This window comes from Coenobita brevimanus, chromosome 96 (genome assembly GCF_032717465.1).
Source record: "Coenobita brevimanus isolate Jiangsu-jjx chromosome 96, ASM3271746v2, whole genome shotgun sequence".
NCBI classification, from domain to species: Eukaryota; Metazoa; Arthropoda; class Malacostraca; order Decapoda; family Coenobitidae; genus Coenobita; species Coenobita brevimanus.
The window spans coordinates 3,180,389-3,198,935 of record NC_137049.1 but is presented as its reverse complement, the minus strand read 5'-3'; the positions used below and the strand labels follow the sequence as shown (position 1 = coordinate 3,198,935).

Genomic DNA, 18,547 nt, shown 5'->3' with positions numbered 1-18,547 from the left:
ATACTGTTTACAATGCCGCTACTCATTTTCACCCCCTTGAGGATGAAAATACGCAAAAGCGTTCGGGACATTTCGTGTTTCTCTTTTCTTTGTGGGGCGTATATTTATATATAATGTAATCATGTCCGACATCAACAGGGTTTTCCTTTACTATAAAATATTTAAGTTATGGCATCTGGTCAGTCTTACTCCTCGCCTTGCACTGACTCACGCCTCTCAGTCAAAACAAAGGCTGTGAAGGTAACTGCTAAACCCTGGCCACACCTTGCCTATCCCACAGCCTTTTCATCGTGGCGGCGATAAGTTGTCCTCTCATTTGTCCCATCCTCTACAGTTTCTTTTGTTCCACCTATTTCCAGATTATTTTTAGTTGTAAGTGTACAGAACGGCATGAGACTGAAACAAACAATGGCATCACTAATCCTTCTATGGTCAGGATAATTCATTCTTTTCCAGCTATACTCTGTTCACGTTTCCTTAGCCTAAAGCTGCCATTCCTCCATTTTGAATACTGATTTATTACAATAGATAAACGCTAGATTATGACGCTAAAGAGCGGATGTAGAGGCAAAGAACTGTCTTTTTCTGTCACTGAGCTGCGTAAGAAAAACTGTAAAAAAATGAAACTCAGTCCCAAGATGAAGTGAATGACCTGTACTTGTGATGCCAGACGTTTTATTCAGCTGAGGGTGACTTACAAGAGCTGCCTGAGAGTGTTAATATTGTCACTATTAGTCCTCATGCTCGGGATAATCTTGTATCCTATTCCAGCTTCCGCCAAACGATTATTCACCTGAAAGAAAGTTATAGGGAAATGAAAGTTAATATTTCTATACAGTTAAATATTTAAAAACTTGTGTATCGGCGCGAAGAAATCTACGAACCTGTGCGTTGGTGTGTGTGTGTGTGTGTGTGTGTGTGTGTGTGTGTGTGAGAGAGAGAGAGAGAATATGTTTATGCCCGACCGCGTTGACAAGCGGTAGTTATGTACAACTTACATAAGGCTGTTTAAATAGGACACAAGCCAGCACCATGCCTTGCTAACTGCACGTGACGACCTGACTCTCTCTCTCTCTCTCTCTCTCTCTCTCTCTCACACACACACACACACACACACACACACACACACACACACACACACACACACACACACACACACACACACACACACACACACACACACACACACACACACACACACACACACAAACACACACACATTCCTTCGCCTAATCTCACGCCAGTGCACCTGTCCTCCTTTCATAAAGCACCACACGTCAGTGCCTAGTGGTGCAATTGGTACAGCTCTTGGGTCGGAACGCGGTGTAGCATATGCGCTGGGGTCCAAGTCCAAGAGATGGCCAGGGGATCTTCTCTCACGTAAACCCTGCTACATTAATATTCTGGAATAGTCTATCCTAGCTTCGGGCTCCTACGCTCCTGAGGGGTCATTATGGGGTCCAGCATTTTATTAGTTACCAATACCATTAATCCAGACTCATTTCATATCACCTACATTCGTCAACCATAGTCTTTGTTCGCCCGCTTCATGTATATCTCTGGACCCAGATGCACTCAAGTCTGCCACGATCCTTATACGGATTCCCGAAGTCCTTGTATGAGAGTAAATAATAAGCCCTGCTCGAGTATGTCCTTCCCCATCGTCAGTGAACGTGGACGATAGGGGAAAGCTGTGTGGGGGAAGTTCAGTGATGTTTATGAGGGGGAAATAGGCCAGTTGCAATATAGTGTGCTCCTGCATTATGGACGGGGTAACACGTAAACAGCGCTATACTGGAAATTAATGTGGCAGTGTCTTCTGTGTTGCGAGGACGGCTCACCTGAATAGTGTGGGCGTGGGTGTGACAGTGGGAGTAGGAAAGGAATAGATTACACGGGGTAGATGCGATAAAGTCTACGCCAGTGTCTCTTACTTTCTACAGTGAGAAGCTCTGTGTTAATATCGCTGTGTCTTCCACGTGAGGGTGTCTTTTTATGAAAACACAAGGATCATCATAAGCAAATAAAATAGTATAGAAACTACAAATACGAATACGATTATATAGTTATGGTTTAATAGTGACAGCTATATGCACTGCTCATACTGAAACGTCTGTTTTTATTTCTATTGCGGATTTTGTTATTATTATAATATAGTTAAAGCTTAATTTAATCTAGTTAATAACTAGTTGGTAAATGTAGGATATGAGCGAAATCTAGTAGACTGATTCCAAAATACCGTAGTAATTCAAATAATGTTAGCATTCGGTTAGAATATAATACTTTCTTACCGTATTTCCCGTATACACGGTGTGGTGAATCTACACTGAATGCCGTGCTGAATGCTCAAGAATTTATGAAGGCAGTGGGTATATATATATATATATATATATATATATATATATATATATATATATATATATATATATATATATATATATATATATATATATATATATCGAAATGGAGCAGCAAGACATGAACAGCTCACTGGTTTCTCGAACGGGAGCAAGATATGAACGACACACTACAAGGTCAAGCCAGCAGAGCAGAGTCAGCAGGCACAAGCCAGCTCCTGCACTGACAATACACTGCCTTAGATATTACAACAGACCGACACACGTTTCTGTTCGTCTTTCATACTAGTTTAAACGGCTTCCATGCCAAATACAACAATTCCCCACCATACAACAATGTTTTGTTCTATCACATGTTAAGCTATATAATCATCATTGAATATAAATTTGAGAATATTTCCGCACCATACATCAATGCCCTCTTATTTCATGTTAATTTATAGAACCATCAATGGATATAACTTTGCCATCATTTTCTCATCATACAACAATGCTTTATTCCATCGTATGCTTTTTATATAACCATCACCATATATTTTTGTGATCATATCTGCACCACACACCAGTGCCCTCATATTCCATCATATGTTAATTAATACAATCATCACTGAGTATAAATGAGGTGCCTACAATAAGATCTTCAAATTGGATAAATAAGCCATTCTCTGTTCAAAAAGTTATAAGTACCCTAGGTCTGCTTATCTCCAAGCTACCATTGTTTTCGTTGTTCCATATTTTGTATATCATATTTCCCCCTTGTGCATAAGGACGGCATTTGTCTTGGTAATTTTCTCTTCTAGTTACCAAGATAAACTGAAGATTTTTTTTTTTTTTTTTTGCGGTACATCATCGTATTTTAATGTCTGTGATACTTTATCTATATTTAATTCTTTCTCCCACCTTGTAGTTATCATCCTTGACCTGTTAGTTTTCTTTTGTTTAGTTCGATCTCCCATCTTGTTTTACCTGTTTTTTTTTTTTCATTTATTTAGTTCGTTCTCTCTTCTTGTATTTATTATCTATGACCTGTTTCATTCTGATGATCTACATTCAGTCAAAATTACTTAACGGTGGTGCCAACTGGCGAGTACGTGGTTAAGCTGTGGTGTTGTCGAATATTATGGAATCAGTAGCACTGATATATCGCCTATCGTTGCGTTATAACAACGTCCTTTAGCCTGTGAGATAGAGCTGGGATTCTGGAAGCTTGAATGGCGAGTGAATGAGGGTCTGCTTTCTCTTCTCTCGCTTCCTGGACTCTACCACATGACCCCATCCTTAGATAGCCCCGGGTTCATGTGAACTGAGGAATGCTTGTATAATTGGACACAGGAGTCTCCCAGTTATATTGGTGCCACAATGTGAAGACGTCCTTTGCAGCACCAGCAGGAACAGTGTTAAGTTGATAGCCTGGTGTGGACACTCAAGCACATGCAACATCAAAATTTGTTTTCCCCGAGATTGTTAAAGCTACAACAGATTTGTCCACAGAAGTTTGCAACAGCCAGACGGTACTTGGCTTAGTTAAGAGAACGGTGTTTCTCCTTTGTGGAAGTGAAGTCAATGTCTATCACTGTTTGTGTTCAGCTTAGCTTGTAGTAATCTAGTTGGACCAGGGTGTTAAATGTACAGCAAGACCAAGCTAGATAAACAAGAACAGGCTACACTGGATCATTAATTTAGAATAAAGTGAAACAAAAGCATAATGGGGCCGAATGCAATAGAACCGCTAAAATATGTTGTTGGCTAAGGTGCAAGGTACCTACAAACCAAATTTGAGGAAAATCGCAAAACTCTGCAGAATTCAGTCACCGCATTTCACAAGAAATCAATCCACATTAAAAAATATATGGTTACTGGCATTCGTCTTTGATCAAATCCTCATCAAAAGTATTAAGCTTCTGCACAGCCACATTGTTGCTATTTCCTGAAGGTTTGGTGAAAATTCATCCACAGCTTTCCGAGATATTTTGGCAACACACACACACACACACACACACACACACACACACACACACACACACACACACACACACACACACACACACACACACACACACACACACACACACACACACACACACACACACACACACACACACACACACACACACACCAACAAAAACTATATCGCCATGCCTTGCTAAAAGCGTGTGATAAAAAGCTTGGAAGCCTATCTGTCAAGAAGCACACATTTGACGTTGCCAAACAGGTCAAGCTGGTGGCTCCATGGTTAGCCGAATATCGCGAAATAATTTTAAACATTTCTTGAAGCAGGATTTACTCTGTCTTGACTTAAAGAGCACTGAGCTATTATGTTGTAAAGTGTGATCAGAAGGAGGATTCAGATGGCTTATATTTCTCCGTCTGTTGCTCTATGGACTGACTGTAATGCGGAGAAACCTTTAATTCTGAAGGCATATGAACTTGCACATGAAACCTACAGAAGTAGACTCACGTACACGATGGGAAGTATCATTCCAAAGTTTGAAGAATACATAGCGGAAAATTCGAAGCATCTGAAATACCCATTAATAGAGACAGGGTTTTGACTGTGGTTCATCAGTTGTAGCGTTTCTTTAGACAGAGCTGGGAATAAAGTTTTAAAAGTGTACAGTATGCTAGAATTCAAGAAAATCGTATTGACCAGTGATTACACTGTATGAAAGTTAATACAGATTTTGTTTCGCTATGAGAACTTACGATATTCGAAAGCTTCACCAGGATTACCACGTAGGATGTTGCCAGTTACCCTAAAGACAAAAACGTGGACAGTATTTCTGAACACGTCGTTATGAATGAGCATTACAGTTTGATTTATAGAAGTGACAGTTTGATGTATAAAATTGGTAGAGTTGAGGATGTGTTGATGGGAAGTTTAAGTTTCAAAGAGTGTGGGTATTGCAAGAAGAGGCATAAATAAAAGCAGTCCTGAAGAAGACAGAAGATCTGAAAGGAAGTAAATTGGTTGCATAAGAGTCTACAGAGGAGAGCGTCCATGTTTGGTAAGCGGTTGTCTCAGAGGTTTGTTATTTTGCCCATAGTCCTGTAATAGCTTTGGGAGGAAATGTGAATACAATATAACTAGAGGATCCCCCAATAAGCGGTACTGCAAATTTTGCTCACTAGAGTACATTCTGTTGCATCCTGTCTTCAGCACTTGTTGCCCTAATAGTAGTTGTTGCTGCAGCTACAAGTTCTAGTGATATGTGAACGTAGTGGACAGTTGTTTTAGTTCTAGGTTCATCTGAAATGTGAATACAGAGGACTGTAGACTTAAAGTGCCCTTCTGCAATCCTCAATCCTCCTTTTTTGGGGGTAAGGAAGTAGATGAGGGACTTTTGTATAATCAGGTAATTGATCCACCCGGTTATATTATTGCCACCACATGAAGGCATTGCACTCCATCACCTCAGTTTCTCTACGATGATGTCAACACAAAAACTGTCACTATTTTAAGGGATATTGGTGCCACATAAAGTTGTATTTCAGGGTGATTAGGACGAGATCTAGTACCTCATCCTTACTAGCATATTTCTACACTTTAAAGATTAGTTTCTGATATATTTATACTAACTAGGTCTATAATATAATGATATGCAAGGCATACAAGAGAGCAATAAAGTAAGAGAGGCATTAGATCTCGCTACGGAAGACATGTCTGAATGCCTCTGTATCTCACAAGCAAGCGGGCTTGTGTCTCATGTTAAAGGGCATCGTGTATGTAGATGACCCTAATGACTCAGGCTGATGCTGATGATGCTGGTGTTGTAGGTCGATGTTTCCGATATTTTGTAATATAGGCGATGAAATCCATGACATCTCGCTTGATGACATTTTTCATACTTCGGTGACTGACTCTGAGGCTGAGACAACACCAGGCGGAAATGTCGATTTTTCTAAAAGGTTGACTCAATTACAAATGTCCAACCGTGGGGTTTTAACTATGGGAGTGTTGTGAGCAAGGAGAGTGACGTTCAGCTGTCTTTATTACCTGATGTATGTTATCTTGTAGGCTGAGGCTCCTCCGTTCCACTGCTGGCACTGTGTTGAGCTGGGGTCGGCCACCTTTGATGTACTGGGGGCCGGAACTGCTCTGTTACTCAGCAGGTGGTCCAGATGTTTTGAACTTGTCAAAGACTACACCCCACCCCTCCAATAATAATAATAATAACAATAATAATATGAATATGAATATGAATGTGAATAAGAATGAGAATATGAATATGAATATATAAGAATACACGTTAATAAGAAAAACATTTTTTCAAAGCATGTATCCTAAAATTGTACTTAATACAGTGTTTATAAAAGTAAAGCATTAGAAACAAAAGAAATAACTTTCATTAATTACCACATTGGGCAAGAATTTTTGCACATCTGGCAGTGCTAGATCACTGAGCGCAGGGTGCTACGTCACAGCCTCCTAATCTGAGCTCAAGTCTGTTCTTATACACACTTTACGAACAAACTAACTCTAACTAGTGTTTGCCATAGTGATTAACAGCCAGTATGACTTACTGATTTTTCACTTACTGAGTAAATGAAAAACGGGAATATTTTTGTGAATTTGTGGAGCTTACTGGCGGTTTGGTCTGATTAGGTTTACGGTCCGGGTCAGGGCAGCGGACCGTAAGTTGCCGACCCCCTTGTATAGAGAGAGTCAGTCAGAAAATAGTTTATAGATTGCCTAGGCAGGATAAAAATTCAAGATTGCTCACTGAAGTGTATGAGAAACCTTACACTTCAAACAGCACATACACTGGCCAGGAATATGAAAGGATATTGCACAGTATTAAAAGATCTGTACCGTGTGTCAGCTTGCTTGTAAGAGTAACCGGCCTGTTCCTGCCCCACTCCTGCTACCACGACCCTCTTATGAAGCCCTTATCACTGATGCCAAATATTTTATGCTGTGCTGATACAAACTGCAAGTACACAAACACAGCAATACTCACTGAATATAATTTTAAAAATTTGCTCCACCATTTCAAAACACGTAGACAGGAGGAGTGTAGTTCTTTGATCTAGAGTACGTAGTGGTTATGACTGCCAACTTAGCAGTGTTATACGGGAAAGTACAATTTTTCCCACGACTATTTTGCAAGGTTCCTTCCTCGAGGAGAAGAGAATTTCCAGCACCAGTTTTTTTTGTACTGTCACTCCTTTTCATCTAACTAAGAGGATTGAAAACAAGGCATAGACTGTGAAATAAATATATTTTACATATCATATGAATGACAAGACACTGACATTGAATGAACAACATTTAAGAATCCATTTAACCTTAGTCTTGTAAGCTGAGGATTGTACAGGAAGATTGAAAGGGAATGAATGAATTCGTATTTACCTTTATTACCGTTTGATATTTATTTATTGAGTTATCGTTTTCTTTAGAAAGCTTTAAAGATCTTTATTTATATTCAAATATCAATGCTAATGTTAACTTCCTTCCAGTTCATATTTATTACAATTAATAATATATTTACTTACAATGCTTTCATATTTGCTAGTTTCATTTACATTAGTTTTATATTCATTACACTTTTGCATTTATTGTAGTTCCATATCTGTTTGTAGTTCCGTATTTACTGTGGTATTGCATTTCTGTATACTGTACTAATTGCATGCTATAATATTAGTTTCATATTTATCACAGTTTCATAACTTTTTTTATATTTTATTTTTTACTCCCAGTATAATTTCACATGTACCATTACTTTTTACTTCCGGCTCTTTCTCACTTTCTCTCTGGTCTTATATTTTTCAGACTAATTTCCCGTTGTTTGCTTAGTCAGTCCGTCCCCCCCTCCCTCCCTCTCTCTCTCTCTCTCTCTCTCTGCTCCTCACACCGCTGACCCTGTAACCATGCGTCTCTCCCTCTGTCTGGTGGCGAAGGTAAGGAGTGGGGCCGCATTGGGTTGCGTCCCCGTCCCCCCTACCACCTGCCGCACTGACTGATACCTGGGGGGAAGAGAAGAAGAAGAAAAAGACTCAGGAATAACGCCTACTGACTACACGAGAATCATTATCCCGGTGATGGTTAGATGCTGATGTTTAATATTATTTTTCTTGGCATCTGGCTTGGAAAAAAGTGAAAAAGTTAATTAGGCCTCATGCACCTTCATACTAATGAAAAATAACCTCAAAAAAAAATAAAAAAAATAAAAGGAAGGTGCCGAAATATCATTCAAGCGTTGCATCCCAATTACCGATTTCATTATGCGAGTAATTCCCAGAGTCAGGCTGTTGTGACCTATTTACACTCTTGTTAACGTATTTTCCTTCTTTCACATTTGTTTCTTGTGTGAAAGTCTAATTTACGCCATGAGATTGACACATTTATCGTGGTTAGTCACTATGATGTCAAAGATGAGAACAAAAGTGAAAATATGCATCTTGCCATAATGACGTACCTCTCGCCCTTCAACACGATTCACTCTGGCTAGGGAACTATGGTAATGTATTAATAAACCATAAATAATTGTTTGCACTGTCTCCATGGCCTTAAAAAATGTATGACGCATGGTGAAAAAAGAGAGACTTTGTAGTAGGAAATTCAGATTCAGAGTCCTTGATCATTAGTCTAACACATAGTAAGTTTGAAGCACGGCCCTTTTTTCCTTATTTTTTTAGCAGGACCTGTATCTGGGTTACTCTTATAAATAAATACACTCTCGCTTAACACAGAAGTCCTTCAGTGTGGATAAAGAATAAAGGAATAATTTTGTGTACAACTTAGCTCATGAAAAGTCATAAACAACTTAGTATATCTTGAAACGAGGGAAAACAATAGTGGAGGCAAATAAATGTCAGACAAAGAAGCACAAACATTTCCAACTTGAAAATTGTTTCCTAACCGGCTTCTCTGAATAAATAAAAATGTTGAATATCTGCTCAGCTTGAACGGCGTGAATACATGTGTTAAAGAACCAGTATTCAGAGTATAAAAATAACGTGACTTTATCACAGTGTTGGAAAATGCCTATATGGGAGAATTATACACACATAATGTGGCTGCAGTAATATTATAAATTTTCAGTCATTGACGATAAATGTGGCCTGCTGACACACACACACACACACACTGCTTACCCTCCCTCTCTCTCTCTCTCTCTCTCTCTCTCCCTCCTAATTACACCGTGGCGGGTTGTCTATTTTCACCGACCCATATTTCCCGCTTCAGTTTATGGTTCACCCACCCAATTAGCGAGCCCCAAAATTATAATAATAATAATAATAATAATAATAATAATAATAATAATAATAATGAGTTGTTAATAGCAGCCTCAATCCCCAGCTGGCAAATTTAGGTACTGAATATTATCTGTTGTTAGTCTAGCCTCTGCCTTAACCTGTTCCATTCAGTGACTTATTTTTACACTAAGCCTTCACATCTCCAGACGATTTTATTGGATTCAGACAGACGATCAGAACTGGATCGGGATTGATTTGGCCTAGTTTATCTCTTCACGTCTGGAGATCTTTCCTAAGTTACATGTGACCTATAAGTGGTAGCATGATTAATATATAAAACATTGGAATAGGTTAATTAAATCTTCCAGTGGTACTTGCATTGTTTAAAAAAAAAAATCATTATTTTAAACTGAGTGTGTGGATTATATTTAGCACTTTCACAAACATTTTTTTTTTTTAATTCTTGTCACCTCTTGAAGATTATATTCAATTTTGGAAGGGGATATCGTAGTAAAAGGGTTAATTAAGACTCCTCCAATTGTGTTAGTCTCTGCTAAGCTGGATAAAGTAGTCTGGAAATAAGAAGTAATGAAAGCGTCCTCTGGATGAAGGGATGAATAACACTCTAAATCTCCAGTCACTGATAACGGTACTGAGTTTTATTTCGGTCTAGACTCCAGGTTAATTGGAATTTTTAATTAATATATTAATTATTTAGGATGGCTAACACTTTCACTCCGTAATTACGTCTCTCTTGTTTGAGTTTCCGCTCGTATTTTTTCCTGCCAACGCCAAACGTTTTTCGTCAGCTGAGGGAGTGTACACACGAGGGGAATGAGACTACTAATAAAGATTAATGATACCCAGGAAAACAGCGCTTTTATTTTATTTTTTTTACTAAGAACATGAAATCATGCATAATGGTCGACCTTTACTTGGGCCAGGTTTTAAGTACTTTGGGATCACCAAGGGCCACTACCCAAAGAGGGGCGGCCCCCGGAGGTCCCGGCCAAAGCCAATATGAATGATCAAAAATTTTTATCTAGAAACACAATATTTTGTATAGGCTAATGGTAGATGTTCACCCCAGCCACGTTTTAGAAAGGGTGGAGCCCCCAGGGTCGCCCCTCATGGGGAAAGGGCAATCCCTGGGGGTACCGGTCAAAGCCATTATGCACGGCCATGGTTTTTAATCTAGGAACACGAAATTTTGCATACTGGTAGACGTTCACCCCGGCCACGTTTTAGGCAGGGTGTGATCCCCAGTGGCCTCCCTCCATTTGAGGGGTTGCCATTTTACATAATAGTAGACCACCACCTGGACCAGAGTTTACCCAGGGTGAGCCCTCGGAGCCCGCCCTTCCCCTTCCCCCGAAATTGGATAATTCTTTCCCCTTACAGTATTGCAACGGTGGGTGCGACTAACAAATATGTCCTTTGTCTTGTTAAAACTGTAAACTATTTGCATTTATTAGATGTGCCGGCAAACAGAAAGGTTGCAAAGCACATGTGTAAGTGTTCCTAAATACATCTGACGAAAAAAAAAAAAAAAAAAAAAAAAAAAAAAGCTTATAGAAAAATGTGTCAATGTCAGTGAGCAGAAATGTGTGCAGGTCCAGGAATGTGACACCCGCCCTATGCAGTATAACACCAGCGATGCCACTCTCATCCCACGACACGCACCGCCTGCCTGTCTATTTATATCTTCCCCTCAGCGCGGCGAAGGAGCAGCAGGATTAAATGTGTTCCTGTCGTCTGCGTCAGGTTATTAACTTCCCCAGCACAGTGACGTCTTATCTATATAACTTCTATCACCAGACGACGATCAGAACAACAACGTGACTTATCACCAGGTTCCATAAGCCTGGCATGCTATTACAGATTATCAGACACACACACACACACACACACACACGCTCGCTGGTGCAGTGGTAACGTTCTCGCTTGCCATCTGGTAGACGGGAGTTCGCGCCTCGCTCAGGTTGCGAAAAGTTTCACTGACGAAGTGGGTGGTTACTGTCCCCCTTGAGCAAGGGGACGGGTGTGTGGGTGTGTGAAGGTCACAGCCTTGCCCTTAGATCGGACTATATGAGCTCTCAGCTCCCTTCCGGGAGGGTAAAAGCTGACGATCACGACCTAGGTCAATCACGACCATCAGGTGATCCTGACCGACCCGGTGAATTACACACCAGACGAGCCAAAATCCTCCTCCTGCGTTGTGTACCGGATATGAACCTGTCTCACTTATTTCTCAAGGCTGATAACATCTCTGTTGCCATTACCACCACTGCTGCTGCTTCCATCATTACTACCACAGCGGCCATTACCACCACTGCCACCATTATTACACTACTTCCATTACCACCACTACTACATTACCACCACTGCCGCTGCTTCCAACATTATTACCACAGCTGCCATTACCACCACTACTACCATTGCCACCACTGCTACTCCACTCATTACTGCTACTGATATCACTGCCACCGCTGTTACCGCTCCACCATTACCACTACTTCCGTCATTACCACCAATGTCACCAAGCAGTCATATCCACCACCATCGCCAGCACCACCGTTACCACCACTGCCACCATTACCACCACCACTACCACCATCTCCATTACCACTACAGTCACACTGGCACATAAAACCTTGGAACAGTATAATAAAAAAAAATCCTTACTACAATTTCGTCTCGCTACGGTACACTGGAGGTATTCATAATAGATCTTAACCCTCTCATCTTCGGATCAACTCTCGTATTTTCTTATAACTGGTGTCAGACGATTTTACTTAGCTGAAATTAAGTACAGGAGTCGAAGAGTGTTTAATACTTGCAATATTACAGTTCTAGTCCTCTTTTCCATCTAACTTCAGGGATAATATTCAGCCGACAGTGGATTATAGGAGCCTGGGTTTTAATAAATGTTTTTACAACAGATAAAGTCTCTAGGAAAGTACTAATATTTAAGCTCTTTTGTTTGGCATAATTCTTTTGACTTCATTACGTGCTCGAATTTAGTTGTGAGGCGTCGAGAGCTGCAGAGGTGAAGGTAATATTATACAGAAACCTTATTTTCTGCGACCTAAGCTGAAGATAGTTTATAAATGCAGCTCTGGGAGTGTATGTCTGTATTTTGTTTATTTCAGTGCTGACTCATACCCTTGTGTGGGGGGGAGGGAGGGGGTGTTTCGAGGAGATGAAAAAGGAAACCCAGGGACCAAGGGCGAGATGGAAATATAAGCTGCTGGGGTACGTAATGGACGGTGTGGGTGTCGTGGAAAAAGGGGTTGTTACTGAGTATGAACAGAAACACACCTGGAGGTCTTGGTGTTGAGGCCACCTCTCACAGGGTGCGGCGGCTGGCAATAGATAGGTAGAGATCTATATATAGCCTTTTTTTCTATTATTTCCTTTGTCCTTTTTCTTGTAAGCCCAGCCTCGTTTCTCATTCTTGTCTTACCCAGATTTTATTCAGTCAAGGACTATAAAACTAAAAAATTAAGGCAGAGGTGCAAGGAACCCCTGCACCTTCCTGCTAACTCACAGTGCAATTGGGGACCTGGATGTAATTTCGATGGCTGCGTGTCGTATTCTAGAAGATTGTGACTAAGTAGAAACTGATTACCTGCCTTAATAGCCCTCGTGAAGTCGATAGGCATTAATCCCAAGCCCCTTTTTTCTTCTTCCATTCAATATGATGTCATTAGGTTAAGTAAAATATATCTCTATCTATATAATACCTAGGCTGCTTCGCCCAAAGAAAGGGAGGTAGCCGAGACAGGATGACACTCCCAATTTACTCATCCACACAAACACATCCATTCGCATCTTAGCCCCAAGGGAAGAAGGAATATTATTTAGGCACTACACTCTTACGCTTCTATGACAGTTTATTCGTCAGTCAAACATTTTTTTAGCACACTGCAGGGCAGGAACAAGGCATAGATCATTACCTATCGACTACACGAAGGTCTGTAACTTGGAAAATCAAATAATGATAATTTCCAGCCTCGTCTAGATTGCAACATAAAGCCGTCGAATTTACGATCTAGGTCTCCATTTCATTTTTACGTGCAGTTGCAGACCTAATACAAATCCACTTCAGTACGATAAATAGATAGTGAACAATGACTCTGGAAAATCAGTATTGCTTTCTTTGGAGTCCAGCAAGCTTCTGAGAATAATGTATAAGATTTTCGTAACCACTCTATAGAAAAGTACAGGTGAGAACAGGTTGGGCTAAAGAAGACCTTTGATTGTATTATAATTGCCCGAGAAGGCTTCGCAGCATTTTTTCCTGAGCGACATATCCATATTACACCTTGAAACTCTCTTCTGTGTTATTTACAGTGTTTTTTATATGGACATAGTTTACAACAATAGCATACAAGATGCTGATGTGTAGTGATAAATCACTCAGGACGTGTCCAAAGCCATTTAAATTACGATTTAATTCTAGAAACTAACACACCTGAGTGAGAGGCCGGGGCGTGTGGTGGAGGTGTTAGTGAGGCTGGAGAACTCTGTAGTGCGGCGGTGCAGGCTGGTGCTGTCCTCTGGCGGGAGGCGAGAGCACTCGAGGCAGGGGCACGCCGTGCGCACCAGCCAGTCCACCGCTGCCAGTCTTCTGTTGGACATACGAAGACAAGAGAGGTTATTGCACTGAAGTAAGAGATTGGATGTTGCACTGAAGTATGAGATTGGATGTAAGCAAGTCTGATATACTGCTAGGCGTCTGTGAGACAATCCAGGGCAAAAGAGGTTACTGTGCTGAATTAGGAGACAGGACATAAACCAAGTCTGATATACTGCCAGTCTTCTGTGGGATACACTGGGGTTAGAGAGGTTATATTGGAGACTGGACAGAGAGCAAGACTGATACAGTGCTAGCTTTCTGTGGAATGCACCATGGCAAGAGAGATAATAGAACTGTTATGAGTGTGTGTATAAGACCGATCCAATAGGGGAAAATAATAAGCCAAAAGTAAGAGAGTGGACATAAGAGCCATGAGACTGGGCATTGAACTGATTCGATAAGGGGTAATAAAAAATACCAGAGATAGGAGAGTGGAAAAAAATAAAGAGGGTAAGTCTGATATGATAGGAATGAGACTGATCCAATATAGGGTAATAAAGTATCAGAGGTGTGAGAATGGACAAGAGACAAGTCTCATTATGCTGGGATGCTTCCTAGTCATCACACGAGAATAAAACAGGTCACAAGACCGAGGTAGGAGAGTGAGCATAGGGTAGGTCTGATAAGCAGGATAATAAAACAGGATTTGGTTGAGGTGAATGATCGTCATGTGTCAGAATGCTTTTAGTAATCAAAGAGCCGAGGTTTTGAGTCAGGGTGGTTGCATGTCAAGGTGCTGCTCAGTGGCTTGGTTTTTGGCACTGGCTTAAGATCTGGAGTGGATTCAAGCTCCATTGACCTCCATTGTGTTAAGTGGACGCTGACAACGTAATGTTGCCTGCAGCACCGAAAAGACCAGACCTACGCCAATTACCACTGTCTTTTTCACCTTCTGTATCCTGCATCTGTCCAACGCTTCTAAGCAATACCACTGTCTACTACCAGTATCTTCCGTTTCATGGCATGTATGTGTCCTACCCTCCCACAACATACCAGTGTCCCTACCAGTAGCTTCTGTCCCATCGTATGTGTCCTGTCCTCCACCTCCATACTGCTGTCTACTACCACCGTGTCCTGGATGATCGTCTATTCCACCCTCGTCCTAATCCCTTCATAACTTACAACTTCCCTCGAGTTCCTATCCGTACGTGAATCTTAACTTGGAACTGCGTGTTTACTTGTGGCCGAGAACCTTAAGTGTGTGGAGTGTGGCCAATTAACGCACCTTGACACTCACTCTGATTATTAGGCAAGTACTTCCCAGGTATGACAGCAATTTCCTCTCTCATTTTAGTTATCGTGTCTTGAGAATGCTCATTTAAACGTGTCCAGCACAGTGACGTCTTTCTTTGCTTTCTTTTATTTTTCTAGTTTATTCATGTCACCTCCATTTGATTTAATTACGTTTCGGAGAAATCTTTGCTGATCAAGGAGTGAGAAACAGTTTTTATTAACTCCTTCATTACAAGAGATCTCCCATGAGTTAAATAACATCGACAGAAGACAGATAGCACAGATTACAAAAATGTCCTCGATTTGAAGGATTAAGCCACACACTAAGATTATGCCGGTAGTTTTCCAGTTAATAGACCAGACTTCCTTATTTCTCCTTTAATCATGAGAATAGAGTATGCATCACTTGAGACTGAGAGTTATCCTAGCTGGGGAAAAACTAGATGAATCCAAAATAATGTCTGATCTGAAATTTATGGAGGTAAACAAAATTCAGTGATGGCTAAGTAACTCAAGTTATTGTTCAAGTGCTTATTTGTTCTGCATCTATGTACTGCAGCAGTGTGCGAATAGGGTACTAAAGAATGTAACACCATTAAATGAGGCAGAATTCAATGACATCAGACAAGATTTCCCTAGGTATTATGGGTAAATACTAGAATCTTTGCATACTTCTTTCATAACGACACATTCGATTCTGATGCAGCAGACAGGAAAGTTAACGTAATATAGAGGAAACTTTGACACCAGAGAAATGACAAGCGACAGATGTATAGGTCACTGCTGTGTTAAGGGTCACAAATGAAAAGTGATCAGAACTGGCTAGTAATTAGTATCAAGTCAGAGAAGTCTGAATAAGTCTTTTCTTTGTCTTGAGGTTAGCATACAGATAATCTAGTGTAGAATCCTATAGGAATGGGTTATGGTAGATCTTAAAACTATCAGTTGTACATCTATAACCCCACGTCGAATTGATTAATCGAGTATGTCTGGAATGGAAAATATTCTGCCATGCACCTGCATCTCCAGATCTGCGCAAATGATTGTTTTTAAGCTTAACTGTAGGTCATGCACTATTGTCGACACCGCTGCAAACATATTGATGACAAGCTGCAAGGTAACTATGGCCTGTGCATTAACTGATGAAGAGAGCACAAAGAAGCGCTGCCACATGAAGGAAATGCTTAACGAATTGCAGCTCATGTATATCACTGATTAATTAAGCGAATTTGGCGGCTTTCACAGGTAACAAAAAGGCCCGTCACTTTTGTATGCGCAAAAGAAATATTTCTGCGATACTGTGGCTTTCTGCAGTGTTACGGGACACATTGCCTTCATCACTGTTCAAAGTAATAATTTTCTTTGTATGAAAAAACAAAAAAACAAATGAAATATTATAGAAGCAGCTGTAAACAGCGACAGCCTACTGTGCTCTAAATAGCTGCAGAGCATAGACTGACGCCAGTGTTCAGCCCTGTGCGAACCAATATAATTCCCATGCAAATTCTGGCGCGCAATTCTGTATCCAGGCAATCAGTGTGTCGGGCGTGAGCTTTGATATACACACACCAAGAGGTAAAGAAAGGCATGGGCGTGGAGGAAAGGTTAGACAACTTACTGAAGAATTCGTGAGGATGGTTTTTGTAGTGGTCCATTTTCGCCTTGTTCGGGGAAAAGACACAGTTTAGGTGGTGCCGCATCAGAGCATTGTATACCAGTGTCATATGACTTAATTTTGTAAACATGCTTACAGATACAGTACACAAAGACTGGTACAGAACATGACTATTCTCATTATGTTACATGTACTGAGGTCATTTATTTGTTTTACTGATGAGAAGCACTAAGCAGTTCTGCTCCTCTGTAACAGCTGGTCTCAGGACACATTGAAACAACCAAAGACATACATACATACATACATACAAGCATACATATATACACACGCATACATATTACATACATACATACATACACACCCATATATATATATATATATATATATATATATATATATATATATATATATATATATATATATATATATATATATATATATATATATTTATAAAATAACAAAAAATCATTGTCTTTACATTTTCATTTCAGAAACCACTATAATTTCATCCTACAAAATTAACCATTGAGTTCATGCAGGCAGACAGAATGGCAATGACACGTCCAGCACATATACCACATCAACAATATTTGAACTTGTTATTAGTAATTTCCCCGTGCGAAAAACTCCTGCAGACGGAAAGTTGTTGGTCGCGAGGTACAATGGCTGAGAGAGAGAGAGAGAGAGAGAGAGAGAGTTGGTGATAGAGAATAGAAAAGGGGGAAATAAGGGTAAAAGTAATTTCAGTGTATTTATGACTATGTAGGTTGGCAAGGGGTAGACTTAAACTGTTTAAAGAAGCTGTTTAAATAGGGCATAAGCCAACACCACACTGGGCCACACACACACACACACACACACACACACACACACACACACACACACACACACACAGGGAGAGATGGGAAACTTAGTAGCATCTCTGCCTTAGCGATTTATTTTGCATAATACATCTTGATATTCCTTTGTATACTATGTGATTATTTTAATCCCTTCAATCTGGCCTTGTGTTTTTCGTATATTTTTGCTGCCTCCAGACGATTTCCTTCAGCCTGGGGGAGATTTTTGATGGGGGAGGAAAGAAATATAGCCTAATTAATAAACCCCGTCGGCCTAAGGTGGCTAGTAAATCAGCATTATCAATTTCATTATCATTATCATCATCATCATCATCATCCATCATTTATCATCCATCGTTCATTATCAATTATCGTGCATCAAACATCACTCGTCATTCATCATCCATCATTCATCATTCACCACCCATCATTCATTATTCACCATCCTATTTTCATCATCAATAATCATCTTTTATTCATCATTCATCACTCATCATCAATAGTCTTTCAACATTCACTATCTATCATTCATCATTCATCCTCAAGCATCATCATTCACCATTTATCAATCACCAGTCATCATTTATCATCACTAATCATCATCACCATTCACCAATCACCAGTCATCATCATTTATCATCACTATTCATCATCACCATAATCC

At 40.2% G+C, this 18,547-nt stretch overlaps 1 protein-coding gene across 1 annotated transcript in view; it reads right to left on the bottom strand.

Annotated features, from left to right (window-relative positions):
• Positions 1–8,192: 8,192 nt before the first annotated feature.
• Positions 8,193–18,547, bottom strand: part of LOC145413393 (cardioacceleratory peptide receptor-like) — a 62,527-nt gene continuing 52,172 nt past the window's right edge. The window contains exons 10-11 of the mRNA XM_080283082.1: positions 14,032–14,187; positions 8,193–8,321 (exon numbers count right to left, since the gene is read on the bottom strand). Coding sequence (XP_080139208.1) covers positions 8,204–8,321; positions 14,032–14,187 — 274 coding nt within the window. The 3' untranslated portion in view covers positions 8,193–8,203. The remainder of the gene's footprint in view (positions 8,322–14,031; positions 14,188–18,547) is intronic.